The sequence below is a fragment of the Tachypleus tridentatus genome, chromosome 13 (genome assembly GCF_004210375.1).
Source record: "Tachypleus tridentatus isolate NWPU-2018 chromosome 13, ASM421037v1, whole genome shotgun sequence".
In the NCBI taxonomy this organism is placed as follows: domain Eukaryota; kingdom Metazoa; phylum Arthropoda; class Merostomata; order Xiphosura; family Limulidae; genus Tachypleus; species Tachypleus tridentatus.
In genome coordinates this window covers 84,799,366-84,819,213 of record NC_134837.1, presented here as the reverse complement: position 1 = coordinate 84,819,213, position 19,848 = coordinate 84,799,366, and the positions used below count along the sequence as shown (strand labels likewise).

At 36.7% G+C, this 19,848-nt stretch overlaps 1 protein-coding gene across 5 annotated transcripts in view; it reads right to left on the bottom strand.

Annotated features, from left to right (window-relative positions):
* Window positions 1-19,848, bottom strand: part of LOC143239610 (uncharacterized) — a 113,611-nt gene that overhangs the window by 65,150 nt on the left and 28,613 nt on the right. Inside the window, exon 1 of one of the 5 annotated variants that reach the window (XM_076480883.1) lies at window positions 8,874-9,272. The exons of 2 other annotated variants lie outside the window; for them this stretch is intronic. In XM_076480883.1, coding sequence (XP_076336998.1) covers window positions 8,874-8,928 — 55 coding nt within the window. In that variant the 5' untranslated portion in view covers window positions 8,929-9,272. Of the gene's footprint in view, window positions 1-706; window positions 845-8,873; window positions 9,273-19,848 lie in introns of those variants that run through there. 2 more of the 5 variants (XM_076480882.1, XM_076480884.1) reach the window with 2 other exon arrangements.

Genomic DNA, 19,848 nt, shown 5'->3' with positions numbered 1-19,848 from the left:
TTATTGTTATAACTTTTCACAAAGTATGCATCTTATGTTTTATCAAAGTAATGTAAATTTTTTTTTCAAAAGTCTGTATTTATGAAAATGGATGTAACATCAAGAGTTAGTTTGTTTTAAAGTGAGAGTTAGTGATCATGGAGGTGAGACAATGTCCAGGATCCATTATAAACTCCAGTCTCTTTAACCATCTTGTTTTAAGGCCAAAAATATCCACGTCAACACTAAAAAACAAGTTTCTTGATACATTATTTTTGTTCTGTTATAACTAAACAGCTTGTGCATATACACCTGGCATGAACAGTTGTTTATGGCGTTCGACTTATAATTTGTGGGTCGTTGGTTCGAATTCTTGTTACACTAAGCATGCTCGTCCTCTCAGCTGTGGGGTGTTATAATACTACGATCAATCCAATTATTCGTTGGTAAAATAGTAGTCCACGAGTTGGCAGTGGGTGCTGATGACTAACTGCCTTTCCTCTAGTCTTACAGTGCTAAATTAGGGGCGACTGGCACGGATAGCCCTTGCGTAGCTTTGTGCGAAGTGGAAAAAACAAAACAAACGTGTGCATATTAAAGATCACTTGTGCGATTTGCTTGTAAAACGTTTAGAACCTAAATATAAATTTTAATGATGGTTAGATGAGTATACTATTAAATGCTGAATATACACCCTACTTCTCATGCCGCATGAGAAATAACTCACTTTCATCATATCATTCGAAGTAACATTTCTTCCCTAACCGTGCAAAAGATATATTTTAAAGTGTCTACATGCAAATTTTCGTTGGTAAAAAATTCAGATGTGTTTGCAGGTCACCAATCAACTTTGGAAAACATACACACCCTCTTCGGTTGGTGGTTCAAACTTCAGAGGATACCGCGGTAATTAACTCGTAGCTTATCTACTCTCGTTGGCATGCGTTTATGGTCGACTTATGTATGATCTCCTAGCTAAAAGATGGCGTAAGCTTTTTACCTAAAATGCAGTATTATAATTATACTAGTTTAAGTCTTTTTAAAAGTGTACAAGCTTCTACCTCAAAAAAGTTAAAAAACTAGACGTGCTTCTGCAGGGTCCTTGACAATGTTTTGTTTCAAGACTAAATAAAACCCAAATTAAGCGCAACAAATATTTTTTATTTCTTGTTTTTGTAGTTTATGTGTCATGCTGTGTTGTAGCCTACAGAGTGCATAATTATTCAAGTAATTCATAGCATGTACACGCTTTACTAACAGTACAAATTGCAACGTTAAGCGTCCCTTATGTGATTCGATTTTAGTGATGTCTACAGACTGACAGACAACACACTACTGTGGATTGTTGTGAACGGATAAAACAGGTGACCCCTTCAGGCGGCGTTAGGCCCACTTGGGGATAGAAATAAGTTGAAATAACTAACTGTAAAATAGGCTAGACCAACGAAACTCAAATAGAACCAGAATGGAAACGATAACAGAAACCCCACAAGCGAAATAACTAAAAAACACAGTTCCAGTTGAAACAATGTAAGAAAGCTAGCTATTCAGAATGACACATGCCCGACATGGTCAGGTGGTTTGCTCTCGACTCGTAATCTGAGGATTGCGTATTCGAATCACTGTCATACCAAACATGCTCGCCCTTTCAGCCGTGGGAGCTTTATAATGTTACAATCAATCACACTATTCGTTGGTAAAAGAGTAGCCCAAGAGTTGGAGGTAGGTAGTGCCGACTAGCTGCCTTCTCTCTAGTCTTACACTGCTAAATTATGGACGGCTAGCGCAGGTAGCCTTCGTGGAGCTTTGCGCGAAATTCTAAACAAGCCTAAATCAGACTGACACACCGACGATCCCAATACCAAACAGCACCAACACGTACGATAAATCAATACTTCTGCCTTCCAACACTGAAGGAAAATGTTCTACCTCTGTAGATTTCTACCCATTAGACTACGACATAAGCCAAGATGATTTTCAAGTTTTAGTTTTATAATCTCTATAACTTGAGAAGATCCATTGATATTGACAGATATTATCACTAATTATTCTTCTCCCTATATGGGTCCGGCATGGCCAGGTGGTTAAGGCACTCGACTCGTAATCTGAAGGTCGCGGGTTCGAAGCCCTGTCGCACCAAACATGCTCGCCCTTTCAGCCGTAGGGGCGTTATAATGTTACGTTCAATCCCACTATTCGTTGGTAAAAGAGTAGCCCAAGAGTTGGCGGTGGGTGGTGATGACTAGCTACCTTCCCAAGTCTTACACTGCTAAATTAGGGACGGCTAGCACAGATAGCCCTCGAGTAGCTTTGTGCGAAAAACAAAAACATAAACACATAAACAAACAAACAAATTCATAGTAGTTCTATGAGGCGCTATGCCGTAGTTTAAAACAACAAACAAACTAGGCCAACAGTTAGAACGCAGATGTTGAGGTTTGCAGTCCTTGGAGTTAAGTCTCACCAGAAGAGATAACGATGCGTAACCCTTGTTGGCGTTCGTGGGAGTGTACATATAGACAAGCTCTACATATCAGTGCTCAGGCACAAACCACGGCTGTTTTCTCAAATCTCATTCTGCTAGTTGCGGTTAGGTTCGCCCAAAATTAGCATTTAGTCACTAAAATACGTGAAGGGTATGAATATTTGGAAGTCTGGAACAGTTTTATTTAAATAAACAAAAACTGTCTGAAATCTACGCGTCGTTGTCAGCTAATTAATATATACGTCGTTTTTAGTTTTGTTTTTTAAGTTATTCTGATCACCATTACTAAAAAGCCATAAAGACACAGACTCGGAGTCAGACTTTAATATTTTCACGTCAACTGACAATATGGTAACACAACAACGAATTGAAGGACTTCTCAAAAAATCTACGCATACGTTTGTGAACAGTTTCAAACAGCAAAGATATAAATATTGTAAATGAACGATGTCTTAAGTTTTCCTAGAAAGTCGTTATCAATACAATGAGCTTTGGACAGACCAGAGTTTAAAGCCATGGGTGCAAACCATGGGAAAGTTTTTGTTGAGGGTTGTCTACGCTCTGCTCACTGTAGAGATCGAAATCCGAATTAAATTTTGTAAGCCCTCGAGTTTACTGCTGAGCTGTGAAAGTGATTGAATAATTATTTAAATTGTGAATGCCCTCCCATTCTCAGCATCTTACACTTGCAATGATCAGTGCTTGAAAAAAAAAAAAAGAGAAAAAAGACCATTTTACCCAAAGTCCTCAAATTAACAATATTTTCCTGCATCTTGCAGCTGTCCGTTTTAACAACCTGTATTAACGATTCGTCGGAATAGCCATGGCAAAAGCAGTCAATTCCGTTGATTCTACTTTCGTAAGCAATGAGTGTGTGTGTTTTCTTATAGCAAAGCCACATCGGGCTATCTGCTGAGTCAACTGAGGGGAATCGAACCCCTGATTTTAGTTAATAGTTATGTAACAACTGTATAAAAGTAATTGTGCTTATATTATTTTTACGGTACTTATTATTATAAGTTCCTTAATTTACTCTGTAAAACTGGGTTTAAATATTGATAAAATGTTTGCTCAATGGGCGCGGCCTCGGGCCAAAACTAATTTCAGAGTTGACAACCCGTGTTCGAATCCGTGCGATGCCACACGATATTTCTTGCACGTTACGGTGTAATCTTAAAGTTGCACGTTTAGCGTGGGTGATAGGATACTGTTTATTAACTGCATTTCCTCTTATTAGTATTTCAGAACAAGGGACGACTGCGGTAGCGATACCTTAAATACAGTTCTTCTTCCATTTAACTTTTTTGTTTTTAGTGTTTAGTGCCAAGTTACACAATGGACTATATATGTTCTATCTACCACAATGAATCGAACCCCCGATTTTAGTATTGTAAATCCACAAGTATAGGTTGACTTACTGGGTGGCATGATAATAGATCAGACATAAGTTTTACAAAAGGTGTTAAGAAGTCATTGTTTTGAAAGAGTATGTGATCAATGTTTTAAATACATATATATCTGTGTATTAAACATTATTACCTAGATTTTAAGTGATTAAGTTTGAGTTTACCATCCTCTGACAAGGGCCATAACTGGAAAAGGTTTACCTCCGTAGCAGGGAATTTACGCAAGTTTTTTTATCGCATTTTAACTACAGTTTAACAACTGTCTTTTTTTTTCTGTACTAGTATCTTCATGCGTTTAAAATTAACGCGAATAATAACTTGTTTCCACTGCATCATTTAAGTTGCTTATCAAGTTGAACATTTAAAATATTAGTAGATGGGTAAAAAGTTATTATAATAACAAGGTTTTGACAAATATTAAATCGCCCCGGCATGCCCAGGTGGTTAAGGCAATCGACTCGTAATCGGAGGATCGCGGGTTCGAATACCTGTCACAACAAATATGCTCGTCCTTTCAGCCATGTAGGCGTTATAATGTGACGATCAAACCCACTATTCGTTGGTAATAAAGTAACCCCAAACGTTGGCGGTGGTTGGTGATGACTAGCTGCCTTCCCTTTAGTCTTACATTGCTAAATTAGGGACGGCTAACGCAGATAGTTCTTGTGAAGCTTTGCGCGAGATTCAAAACAAAACAAACATTAAAAGAAGTATGACAGTCAAGAAACCTTGTCCAACGAAATCATGACAAGCGGTTAAGTTTGTGGGAGGTGACTGAAGGAAGGCATGCCGTGTAGCTCGAGACAGCCTGAAGAAGTCAGACTAACTAATCACATTTTTATTCTATCCAACGATATCATTTTACTAAAGTTATTGCACTGTGTATTTTTAATGTCAAAAATGACATCTAAATGAATAACATTTGTTTTTATTCTATTCAAAATAAGGAAAAAAGAAGCGAATACTTAATACGAGTGAGACGTTTAATAACCACATCCAGAATAAAAACAAAACATACCACCAACACTGTTTCCACACACGCGTGTTGACACATCTAAATGGATTCAGCCGAAATTAAGTACACCTAACATAAACAGTTAACGCCTGAACATTTAAATTAGTGCCTTGTGCAACAAAAGGACAAAGTGTCAGATAAACAAACAACAAGACCCAAAATTAGTTTTATTGTGAAAGTCCACAATTGATACACGCTTATGACAGAAACAATTTCGTGTAAGGTATTACTAGGAAATAACTAACCACTTTACAATGTTCGTTCTCAATATACATAAAATAAACCAATTTTTCGAAAGGAACTGAGAATCCATTTAGGCTGTTTTTTATGAAAAAAAAAACTTTAAACAGTATGGTTACATATAGGCCTGGCATGGCCAAGCGCGTAAGGCGTGCGACTCGTAATCCGAGGGTCCCGGGTTTGCGCCCGCGTCGCGCTAAACATGCTCGCCCTCCCAGCCGTGGGGGTGTATAATGTGACGGTCAATCCCACTATTCGTTGGTAAAAGAGTAGCCCAAGAGTTGGCAGTGGGTGGTGATGACTAGCTGCCTTCCCTCTAGTCTTACACTTCTAAATTAGGGACGGCTAGCACAGATAGCCCTCGAATAGCTTTGTGCGAAATTCCCAAACAAACAAAGGTTACATATAATTATGTACTGACGCTTTAACAACGATGTATTTTCATTCTTTCCCTAAAACGTGCTTATTCCACGCACACAAAATGCTAATTTATATATGTTTACATTAATTATACATTCTTTGCTTAACTAACTTAACTATTAAAAAAAATACAAAGAAAACATACACGGTTAATTTTTATATTGGAATATCTTTTGTTTGTTTGTTTGTTTTTGAATTTCGCACAAAGCTACTTGAGGGCTATCTGTGCTAGCCATCCCTAATTTAGTAGTGTAAGACTAGAGGAAGGCAGCTAGTCATCACCACCCACCGCCAACTCTTGGGTTACTCTTTTACCCACGAATAGTGGGATTGACCGTAACATTATAACGCCCGCACGGCTGAAAGGGCGAGCATGTTTGGCGCGACGGGGATGCGAACCCGCGACCCTCAGATTACGAGTCGCACGCCTTAACACGTTTGGCCATGCCGGGCCTGTTTCTAATAATAATTTTTTTTGATACTTACAACTTATGAAATCAAAACCTTCTTCAATAATTTAAACATATATCAAATTTAATAAATATCGAAGTACTTATATTTATATTTGTTAACATAAGATATTATGAGATTTATCTAAAATTTTGCATATTTGTAAGCTTAAGCAAATATTTCAGGATGTGGTAACCCCATTTTTTGTAATTACTTTAATGTGTGATCTTTAAAATTGATATCTAATAAATATTAGGATCGCAGAGATTAGAGTTAAATATTTCAAACCGTAATGTACAAGAATGACTCTAAATACAAATGTTCATGATTCGTAAAATTTTCGACAGAATGTTTTCGCCACTTCACGTGAGATTAATATTTCCATCTACACTTCTTTTGTTAATTAAATGCCATTTTATCCTTGCTAACAACACACCAAACAATCATTTATTAATGTGTTGATATTAAACATTCAGTTGTATGAAGTGTTTTTCCGTTGGGATATTTATCCCCCCCCCCCTCAAGTACTTTATACTGGTTTAACAACATACCTACACAACTTTACGACATACACAGCCTTGACGAAATCTGAACAAGTCTACACGACGCAACAGACAAAATCCCACCTTTATCGCCTACTTATCTACTAACGTTCATCTTTAATATCTGCTTAACAGAATAACACAAAGTGTGTCATTAAAAATATTATTAATTTAATAATATATATATATATTGTTTTGCAAACGCGTACAATTCTACCGATTGCCCATTCATATTGGTATTTTCTAATGACCTTTAAATAATACTGTTATAATTTTTACCGTAAGTTCCATTTGTGAATTTCTCAAATATTATGAATAATAAATACAACTCGCTTACCAAATCTATTTGGCACAACAGCAGTTGTTGTTCTAGCAGTTTATGATATAGGTAGCGCCTCGATCGTTACTGTATCTATCGTATCCAAAATAATCTGATGAACTGCGAAAGGCCTCGTCGACTGTGGATATGTCAATATGTAGTGCGGTTAACGTATTATTTTACATTCTCGTTTTCTTTCCTACACATTTACTCAGAATTAGTCCTGCACTCCTGCTTAGACAGTTTAATATAGAAGTTAAAATAGGTTGACCTATTGCCTGGGGTAATCTCGCCGATTCGCCATCCATAGCATTAATGGCTCTAATTCTTCACATACTTTCGTAGATGTTAATACCGTGCGACATTTTTTGGATACAAAAACCAAAACGTAGGTACTTTATATTATTTACGATAATAAAAACATTGTGATTAGTTTAAAGCAGGCCTGGCATGGCCAAGCGCGTAAGGCGTGCGACTCGTAATCCGAGGGTCCCGGGTTTGCGCCCGCGTCGCGCTAAACATGCTCGCCCTCCCAGCCGTGGGGGTGTATAATGTGACGGTCAATCCCACTATTCGTTGGTAAAAGAGTAGCCCAAGAGTTGGCGGTGGGTGGTGATGACTAGCTGCCTTCCCTCTAGTCTTACACTGCAAAATTAGGGACGGCTAGCACAGATAGCCCTCGAGTAGCTTTGTGCGAAATTCCAAAACAAACAAACTAGTTTAAAGCAAGAATATTCTTATCTAAATATTAAATGCATATTATAAGGCTACATATTTTTTTTCTTTTTCCTCTTATGATAATTAATGTTACCTGAACTGCACGGTCTCCAACATAATAAAGGAAAATTAACCTTTGTTACAAGGAAATAAAAAAACAAAAGCGCTGAATATTGTTCGAAAATTCGATATTCCTTCGAAGTTACAAAAAGAAAGAAAACAAACACTCGGTGAAGTATCCACAAATTAAAAAACCCTCATAAATCTAAGTATGCAAATTAACTTGAAATAGGTAATAAAGTTTATATTATAAATATAGAAGTGTATAAATCCTGGGCCAAGTCAAAACATTACCATTATGATAATGAATTAATTTATTTCATTAATAAATGTTTGTTGCATTTACTTTCGCTTGTTTTAGGCCTAGCTTCAAATACATAAACTTTTCAACATAAATTCAAAACGAAAAATAGGCGTAACTTATTAACAGACTTATTGAATTCCGTGGCTAATCGATTGGTTATTGGGGAGAAAAAAACACGCGATAGCTCTCACTTGCAACACAGAATAGCATTCCTGACATTAAACAAACTGAATCAATCTCTCATTCACTGATTACTTCTCGATTCATAACTTTCAATAATCTAACTCTCTAAATATTATCGTTAACTTTTTCGAGCAGACATCTAAATCAAAACATTGGAAATATAGCTTACAACCCTATAATGTGATATAACAGTTCATACCCCAATATAAAACAGTATTCCTATTACTTGTGATAAAAAACACACACTCATCAATTATAGACGTTTTTCTAACATTCTTTTCAATTTATCCATTTCGAATTTCAACTTGAAGTGTTTAACAAAAACATTTCAGATCTAAAGAAAAGTATTTTAAAAAATCTGCGCTCTACGTAATATTTATCACAAATATTAGGCCTACTGGATTATAATGTTTGACAACTTTCAGCCGTTTTAATCAGTAATTATGAAGCAATATTGTAACTTTTTGCGTCACTATGTACTAAAAGTCAAAACTGACACAACTGTACATTTGATGCTGATGTTTACTATTAAGCACAAAGTTCCAGAAAGAGCTATCACACATTTAATGAAACAAATGTTTTCGTTTCTGGTTTTGTGTTTTTTACTTGCACGCCGATAATGATATAAATGCGTGCTGTCATTCATTTTCTACAATGAGACGTACAAAATAATATAAACTATTCTATGTAACTCAGAAATTAGACAATACAATGAAAGTATCACCCAGAAAGAAATACGATTTCCTTTCAAACCTTGGGATTTTGATGGTAAACTCCTCACCGACGAATCAGACGTGGATGTCGGCATTGCACTAACTGTTAAAGAGTTGAAATTCGGGTCAGAGGTCACTCGGGGGATTATTTTCAAACTTATTTATCTAGCTCAAAAAACTATCTTGGGATTGCAGTCAAAGGTACGGATGTGAGATGGTACAACGCAACCAGCTGTAATAAGAGTTCAACTTTTCCCCGAATAGATCAAGTTGGCGTATTTGAGAGTACTGGCCCAGAGCAAGACTCGCCAGTGAACAACAACAGCTGGAGCCGTGACGACACTACTTACGTAGCGTCAACAGTGAAAGTGTGCTCCACAAAACGTACGTATAAACTAGAAGAAAAACTGAAACCTATATTGTGGTTTCCAAGGGAATCACTTTTATCTTCCAATGACTAAGTATTTAAGAGGCTCGGAATTCCTTATATGGTGAAAACGCCATGTGACGTCACCATAAATATCTGGTGGACTTCAATCCACCCATCGTTTACCTGTACGCATAACACCTGCGTCATATGATAATCACATCCTACACCCAGAAACCTAAAAACACCCCACGATAATCAGTCAACACACTACACATCTTTAGGTTTTTGTTTTCATGTGATTTATGACATTAAACATTCTCAATCAAACTGGTATAGAAAGTAAGTTATTAGTTCTGTAGTTAACTTGTTCTATTTGTTTGTTGAATTTCGCGTAAGTCTACCCGAGTGCTACTTGCGCTATCCGTCTTTAGTTTAGAGCCCTCCAGTGGCCCAGCTGTATATATTTATGAGTTACAACGCTAAAAACCGAGTTTCGATACTCGTGATGGGTACATCCCGTTGTGCAACTTTGCGCTTAACTACAAAAACAAAGTAATTTAGAACTGATAACTACGAGGGGAACAGGTATTCAACACCAATCACTGTCACTCTTGGACTACTGTAATCAAATAGTGGGATCGACTGGGACGTTGTAACGGTTTCAAAATTGAAAGAATGAGCTTGTTTGAGAACAGGATTCGAACCCACGATCCAAAGATTGCGTATTGATCCCCCTAAAACACCATGCTAGCTTGATTTCATTACAAGTTATTTACAAATTATTAAATCAACATGTATAATATTCACTATTTGAATCTTGTGTACACTTTCTTGATATGAAGTCTAAACTTGAAAGTATTTTTCTTCAATACTTGACCCGGCATGCAAGGTGGTTAAAGCGTTCGACTCACAAGCGGTGGGTCGCGGGTTCGGATCCTCGTCCTTATATGCTCGCCCTTTTAGCCGTAGGAGCGTTATAATATTACAATCAATCCTAGTATAAAAGAGTAGTCCAAGCGTTGGCGGTGGGTGGCGATGACCAGCTGCTTTCCCTCTAGTCTTTCACTGCTAAATTAGGGATGTATAACACAGATAGCCTTCGTGCAGCTTTGCAGGAAAATGAAACCCTAGATCTTTTTAATAATTTGCATACCGTGTCAATATAAATATTCATAAAACCTGGGTTAACGAAAAACATTTCATGCTATAATAAACAGTAAAATTGAGCTGCTCTCGAAATACATCTTATATATTCTGAATAAAAATCATTTATAAACAGCACACGAAAAGAACACAAAACTAACAGCATCCAGTGTATGTGTTAATAATGCAGTCGTCCTTTGCTAACATCTTTAGTTGTGTGACATTATAAGCCGACCAGAGGTTTAAAGCTGTTCACAGGGATCGTATAATCATAAACCACTTGACAATGATGACCTTTCAGCTGAAGCTTACGACATGACGTCACTCATTAAACAAAAGCTGAGAGATGTTCACGAGAATCACAGAACCTCAGAGCAGACCACCTGACTCTGTTGATCGTTTTGTTAAAGCTAGAAAGTCAATAAGTACCCATAGCTTCAAGTAAACAAATAAAACACTTTTCATCCATATGAATATTTCGTTTACGCACTTCCGTTTTGTGGACTTGCAACTTATCACTGGATGCTAAGGTAGAAGAAACTTTCCAAGTACATTTGCAAAGATTAGGGACAACAAGAATGGTGTTATATCTCACTAATAAGTCAGACAGAAAGGACCTAGCTTGGTATTCCATAATCCACTGAATATCTACGCAACTATTTCATATAGTATATACAAGGAAGAGAATCTTTCAACATATACCAAGTTCTACACATATACGTTTCACACCCTGACTTGGGGTTGCTATATCCTAGAGAATGGGTGCACACACAGTCCTACACTGTACAAGTTTCTATGGTATATGTGTGTTATGAACTTAATTGCAAGGAATTTTTGCTTGAATTAATAAGAGGTTATAAAACGGCTGGCTTTCAGTTACTCGTTGAAAGATTAGGGAATTACAGTACTCGAGGTCATTAGAAAACGAATGGAGTGAGTAGCCCCTTTTTTGACGGACATAAGAAAGGAAAAGGAAATGTGAGGATAACAAGACTGTAACAAAGTGATCTAACAATGCGATCCGTAACCTTTAACCTGAGTACACGGGATGTAGATGTTTATGATTTTATCCACATACAGAACACCTGCTTGGAAATAAAGGGAAGATTACCTGAGTATACCTTATTTCACATACATTCTCAACCAGATATGGAAGGATAAAACCAATAGTTATTTCAACTGCGACAGTTGCATTTATTTGGTGATAATATTTAATAAATTACTGCAAATTCACGAAATCTACTCATATCAGATAGAAGTCACGAGTTTTCTACAGCGCGATAAGCCAACATGCGTGTGCACAAAGCCGTGGGTTGATTCGTAGGCGTTTAACTGGAAGCAAATTAAAAAGGTCAGTGTGACCAAGGTAAAATGCAGATTTGTTCAATAACAACGCAGTATAACGTTATTTGTTGGTTGTTAATTAAATCATTTACTGTCGATATAAATATCCACGCAAAAATACACAAAATCCGACTCTAAATTAGTGTATTCAGTGGTTGAAAAGCGTGAAGTACAGTGCCTACCATACTAGATCATTTCTGTCAGAAAACTTTAAAGAGGTCAAATATCCAGTGCAAAGTTTTATTAAGTATACACCGTACCTTAGAGAACAAAAAGTTACAATTAATTTAGACGACAATCAAAGTCGTATGCCCTCAGTTCCAGCTAACTGTGGACAGTTAGCTGCAATTTCAATCTCGTCCAATAAAGCCCAGCTTCTCACTGTAGTTTTCCACAAACTATGAATTATCCTATAATCTTATTTTAGCTCCTCTTGACTCATTGTTCAGCATAGCTGGGGAGGGTGGGAAGCTTTCTTTGGTTATTTTCTTTAATGGAAAATAGAGGATTAGTCTTCCTTGGGCACGTTTACTTTCACCATTGAGTGTATTGAGCTGAAGGCTTCGAGAAGCTTACCACCTTCTACCCCTTTTATTCTTTTCCAAAACGTTTTGTAAAACAGAGTTGACATTCACTGTACATACGTGCTGGTGCTTCACAAGAAAACATTTGGATTAAATGATGTTCGAAGCCTACACTTGTTCACACGTTGTCTGTTACATACTGCTATAAACTTCCAAGGCTAATCTGTGATTTATTTCCTGAAACGTAGCCCACAAATTCCAATTTCTGCTCTAGTTACAATTTACATTTAATCTATCTCATCATCTGCCAACATTACAATACTTCTACACACATTTCACTTTATGATAATGTGTTTCCACTAAACATCGTATAGAGTGCAGTAGGTCTATAAGCTGAAAGAGAACAACTAGAATTCCAAACGGAGAATATACGTTCTCACAGTTATATGTTTGTAATCTTCAGACCACCTCCCTCACACGGAACGTCACCTAAAATTCTGGGTTCGATCCCAGTGGCGGGCACAGGAAAAACACTTCTTTGTGAAGCTTCACCCTTAACAATATGTTAACTTAAAACATAGTGAACAAGCTCAAATGAACGTTATGACACAATTATTAAAAACAGAAACGCAGAAGCCAGTGCAGCTTACTAAATTATCTTAGAGTCGCGGGTTCGAATCCCCGTCATATCAAACGTGCTCGCTCTTTCAGCCGTGGGAGCGTTATAATGTAACCTGTGCGATCCAAATTGTAGTGTAATACAATTTTTAATATTTCGTGATAATGACATATTAGACAGTTTCTTATTACTGGTACACGCATGTCCAGAATGTGGGCATTACGTACCACATACAAGAGGAAAATGGATCGCTGTCTAAAAGAAAAGTTTAAAAGCCACTGAACTAAACAGAAGGAACTTATAGCCAACAGCACCCATTGCTAGCCCTAAATTGCTTTTGTCTGATCAAATAATAGAATCTGACCAATACTGTTGTACCACAGCAACGTTTTGCAGCAACTAGCCATGATCCATGAAATTCGGTTACACAGTTCAAGGAGCTAACTAGAAAACACGCTCTGTTTTAAAACGATAGCACAAAAAATACACTAATAAACTATTATCTTCTGTTTTACTCCTACTGCGGACAAGTGAATCGTGTAAAGCTTAAAACTCAGCGGGCCACCGCTCACAGCAAGTGTACTCTTAAATTACAGTGATCAATGTATTTTATCAACCCGGAATAAAAATTATTAGCGAAGGAAATGAGCGTGATGTAAAACGTAAGAATATGATATAATGTGAAGAAGTTCTATATTTAAGCAGGTATTTGGTATCTATATAAATATAATAGTTCTGTCTGTTTTATATCCTTGTAACTACTTTACAGAATGTGGATGGATTCTCACCACATTTGGTATGGATGTTCATTGGATTTATAGAGAGATAAATACAAATTCTCAGCTTTGCGTCTTGCAGTTTTTATCGGCGTAATTTACCATTACTTCGCCCCCTGTTGATGGATCTTCACATGCACTATATGCTGTTAGTTTTGTGTTTTTTCGCATGCTGTTTATAAATGAATTTTTTCAAAATATATACAATTTATTCCGAGAGTAACTCAATTTTACTGTTCATTATGCTATGAACAAGCATGAAATGTTGTTTTTCCGTTATCTCAGATTATGTGAACATTTATATTGACACGATGTGCAAATTATTCAAAACATTTCCCGCAAAGCTGCATGATATACATTCATGATTTAACAGTGAAAGACTACAGGGAAGGCACCTAGTTATCACCACCCATCGCCAACTCTTGAGTTACTCTTTTACCAAGGAATAGTGGGATTGATTGATACATTATAACGCCCCCATGGCTGAAAGAGCGAGCATGTTTGGTGTGACGGGGATTCGAACTCGTGACCCTCGAATTTCGAGCCGAGCGCCCTAACTAACCACCGGGCGGTATTACTGCGTTTACATCCATTAACAACATGATTGTAATACCGATGAAACAATTAGCTATTCTTATAACCAGATTGAATTTTAATTTTGTTCTAAGTAGATAGTTTGACGGAAATTAATGTCATCTTCTCTTTTGCTGGAGATGCTAACACATCTTTGATTTGTCGTTCAATTTCGTACAAATGTATTGAAGGGTACCTCCGTCAGCCGTCCCTGATTTTGTAGTGAGAGACTTGAGGAAAGGCGGTTAGTCAACATTACTCATCGCCAGGTCGTAAGCTACATTAAACAAATAGTGGAAATCAGTTGTTACTGTTTTATCGCATTCACGGCCCCAAAGTGCAGAAGGCTATTTTTGCAGCTGCGACGAGACAGAACAATAAAAAATCGAATCTACAGTCTGGCACCTTTATTTATTCTATAGAGAATTTTGACATTTGACAAAATTAAAATTTGAATAATAAAAAGTAAACACATACACACAAAATCCATTCTTGAAACCGGATATTGCATTTGTTTAAATTCATATTTAAACAGTACAGGTGAGAGAGTTCAGTAGATGAACTTAATGTTATAGGTGTACGTAAGTTGTCAGTATATACATATATATGTACTGACAGCGGTAAATGGTTTGTTGCCTTCACTATACTTTTTGAGTATTGTTTGTGATTAAATATAATTCTAAGTAGACAAACATTTGCTGGCATACATTGAAATATCAGAATACAATTAGGAAACCTCTGTTCGACCAAGAAGAACTCAACCGGAGAAAAAAAATCCAGGTTCAGCTTCATTGGTTTTCTTGTAAAAGTGATAACGCTTTCTGAAGTTACATGTACGTTTGATAATAAAGGATATTTTATAAAACCATATTCTGTTGAAGTATGAAAACCTATGATTAATAATACATACCAATGTAAATCTATGGTTAATAATACCAACAGAAACCTATGGTTAATAATACATACCAATATAAATATATAATTAATAATACATACCAATGTAAACCTATAGTTGATAATACATACCAACAGAAACCTGTGGTTAATAATACATACCAATGTAAACCTACGGTTAATAATGCATACCAATGTAAACCTACGGTTAATAATACATACCAATGTAAACCTACGGTTAATAATACATACCAATGTAAACCTACGGTTAATAATACATACCAATGATTCCAATACCCGTGGTTAGATATTCACGAACGAGGAATCTCATCACTCTCTTACTGCTCGGACTAGCAGAGAAAAATCTGTCAACCTTTGTTAACGTCTTTTTATTCTTCTGGAGGTACTCGTGGACACTTCACGGTTATAAACTATTTATTGATTAGTAACGATTAACAGATGCAGAATTAAAAACAAAACACATATTCATGAGCTGTGGTTTCCCAACAGCCTCACAAAAATAATTTTTGAAACATTTCTTCTCCCAATTAGTTGGCTCGTGCTTTTAGTACTATTTGTTGATTTTTTTTTTTGTTTAATGTCACCGTCTGTTTCCTAGTTTATATATTAAAGATGATTTTCTAAGCACATAAACTCATGTACTTTTACTGGTTTGGTAAAACTCTTGAGAAAGTTGTATTATATTCGTGAAAGATCACCCCCAAAATTGTGTGTATTAAAATTTTCGTACAAGTCTATCTGCGAATAGCCGGCCCTAATTTTTAATTACATATAAAGTAGCATATCAACAGCACCCATTATGACAATTGGTCTACTTCTGTATAGTGGGATTTGATTGTCATTTTTGTAGTTCACTCATGGCTCCAAAATATGGAGCCTGTTTTGTTTTGCAATGATGAGACACTCACAAAGCTGTGTTCAGATTGCGCGACAGCCAGTTCGGTTACAGTTTAAAAGGAGGCCAATGTGCGTGTCAACGAATGCAACTGTTCATATAGTCATATTGTCAACATTTTAAACCAGTTTTATGAAAATACAAAATAGAGGAGGCTTGTTGTTTTCGAAATATATACATGTGTAAGAAATAATTCCAATTTTGCTAATAATTAATTTAAGTTAATTATTTTCTTTCTATGAAAAATACTCTTAAAACGAAACCAAACTATTCATGGTCCAAGACTTGGTTTTTTACAGTTTTTATAATAAATGGGCTATTTATTTTGTACTTACCATGAGTATTGAAATACGGTTTTTAGCCCTTAGACTTACAGCTGAGCCACTGGAGAGAGTGGGTAGGTATAAATAGAAGTAAAAGTAAATATTAACATATAGAAGTATCATTTGAACAAGTTATGTACATATATATATCATACATATATCGTGTGTTTTATTCAGTCCAGACGAACCTTCAATCTTGTACCTTGGCGATGCGTATTTTTCCTGAACAACTCAAATCCGAAATGTGACAAAGCAGTGAGCTAAAAAGTTCATATGGCTCAAAATCAGGTAGTTCATTGTGTAATCTTACGTTTAACAGCAACATCGGAAGGGAAAACATGTGCTTTAGGCAAAACGAACACTTTACCGCGTTAGCCGTTTGTTGTTCTTTCAGTATATACGATAGAGATTAATATTTGTGTTAGTTTGCGAATGTCTGCGCTTACATTCTGTTTTTTGCTTTAACCGGAAAAAAAAAAGTCCGACATACAGCAGCGTGCATGATATTTTTAAACATATTAAACGAGGTTTTTGTCTTACGGCATCGTCGTTCCTTTCTAAAACTGTCACGGAATTTTTAATCCTACTTAGGAAGTATAGGTAAAGACATACCATTCGAGCATGTGTTGCTTATCAGAACCACTCTATTATGGAACAGTGTATCGTATAACGCACGTGAACGCTGTTACACACTAAAGCCAATGTTATTTCAATTTACATGGGTACGCACTGTAAAACAATAGAATTAAGTAGTACCGTATTTTTAGCCTTGTAAGGCACTATATCATGAAATACGCACCCTAAATTTTGAAAAGACAATTTTAAGAAAAATATATTTTCACTCGGCAACTAACACCTTGATGCAGCCTTGACGTTTTTCAACCTACAGAGTAAATACATCATATTATTCACAGTATATCGACAATATTAGTTAAATTGAATGTTTTATGCTACTGAAAATACTTGTACTTGGTAAGTTATGAGATTATGATCTGTATGAGGGGCCATTTTGAGAAGATCCTCAGCTAACCTCTTGTCTTAACCCATCACTTTTGTCTTGAAAGACTCTTGGGGATTTTTCAAGGTATTTTAAAGAAACAAAGTGCGTCTTACAAGGCGTAAAACCGGCCCGGCATGGCCAGGTGGTTAAGGCACTCGATTCGTAATCTGAGGGTCGCGGGTTCGAATCCTCGTCATACCAAACATGCTCGCACTTTCAGCCGTGGAAGCGTTATAATGCAACGATCAATCCGGTCAATACAATGGGTGGTGATGATTAACTGTCTTCCCTCTAGTCTTACACTGCTAAATTAGGGAGACGGCTAGTCCTCTTGTAGCTTTGCGTGAAATTCAAAACAAACCTAACCAAGGCATAAAATACGGTATTTAAGAAAAAAACCTATACATCAGATAATAAAGTATTAAAGTAGGTAATGTAGTCATGAACAGTATTCCTAAGCAGATGACATTTTTGTAATCATAGTGGAGCATCGAATGCACCAAATGTTTGTATTCGCGCTTGGTGCCGAAAATTGTGGGGGCACGTGCTCCCGATAACTAAAGTGGGGCCCATATTTTTGTGCCCCCTCCCAATATGCTATTAACAACAATTAGTTTACTTATTATTTTCCTTGGGATCGGCGTGGCCAGGTGGTTAGGGCGCTCGACTCGCAATCTGAGAGTCGCAGGTACGAATTCTCGTCACACCAGACATGCTCGCCCTTTCAACTGTGGGGGTGTTATAATTTTTACGCTCAATCCCACTATTCATTGGTAAAAGAGTAGCCCAAGAGTTGGCGGTGGGTGGTGATGACTAGCTGCCTTTACCCTAGTCTTACACTGCCAAATTATGGGCAGCTAGCGCAGATAGCCCTTGTGTAGCTTTGTGCGAAATTAAAATACAAACAATACTTTTTCTAGACAGTTGGTTGGCTTTGCCAGCCGAAAAAAGAACCCTGCAGTTTGACGTTTGTCAAATTGTGATCACTAGTAACATTTTGTGCATGTGTTGAATAGTTACTCATTATTTTGAATCAATTTATCTGAGTGACTTATGATTTTGTAGTGCACAACAAACAAGCTATTTTTTATTTTACATGTTTCTGTGTGTACCGTGCAGCATTTATTTATTGTGTGAAATTGACGAATAACATTTTAAAACATTTTTTATTGATTATCAAACTGCTCATACCCCTCCAATATGTTGTACTTTCCAACGTTCCTGTGTATGTGTACTACGTACGATACATACGATATCTAAGATATTTATTTAGAAGTCGGAGAATATACGTTCTCAGCTGCTGCGTTACATTAATTGAACAGTTGATCGTGTAATTAAGATAACAAAACAACATAGCTTAACTTACAAAGACATCCGGACAGCCAGTTTATTTACTACGGCGGAAACGAGAAGCAGTGATGAAACAAACTGTCTTTATTGGATATTAAAAATAACAAGACAGGAACAACACTTTCAGTTCTTCTCGCACAACTGTTTATTGTCTTGTCTCCATCATCGTGACAACGAATCCATGTTCTGTCAACAGCGGTGATGACTGTCAGAACACGTGAAGTTCCTCAAGAGAAACTATTTATATATCCAACAGTACTTATTACATTAATAAATTGTCATCCTTTTTTTCTGAGTGTTCAAAACTTATAGTGCTATAATAAAACCTCCTTAAAATTTCTCGAAATATATGTGCGTGTGATGCACAAAACCATAATAGACAAAAATGATATATGTAGGGTACTCAGTAAACATGCTAAGTATGTTAAAGAGTTGCCACAGTTTAGTTTAGACTACGTGATTAAATAGTTTTATGGTCCGTTGACGGTCCATTTTTCATTCTTTTATTTGACATTTTAGCCTGACTTGTTTCAGTTATCGTCTGTAACATCCTACTAATAAGATTGTACGTGGTAAACTCTTTAATTAAATGACTGCTGTTATATCTATTATTAAGTCTTCGAAGTCAGCAGAATCAGTGTTTATCTTTTTAACTGAGATAAGCCCTCACATTGTTTCCTGCAGGTGCTGTATTTTATGGTAATCTAACTTTCGTCTCTCTCGAACAGGATTTGAACCCGAGACTTGTCACGCATGAACAAATGCTCTGCCAATTGAGTTAAAGGGCTACCTAAAAAACAACTGCTGCTAAGTCATTTTTTAAAAGCTCAAAAACAAACAAACAATATTTTCACCAAATATTGCGTAAAAGTATGTTTTTATTTTTGAATTTCACGCAAAGTTATACGAGGGCTATCTGCACTAGCCGTCCATAATTTAGCAGTGTAATTCTAGAGGGAAGGCAGCTAGTCATCACCACCCACCGCCAACTCTTGGGCTACTCTTTTGCCAACGAATACCGTCACATTATAAAGTCCCCCACGACTCAAAGGGCGGGTATGTTTGGTGTGACGGGGATTCGAACCCGCGACCCTCAGATGAGGAGTTGAACGCCTTAACCCACCTGGCGATGCCGGGCCGTAGTATGTTTAAAGCGTGAAACTGAAGTTATTACGGCAGAGTG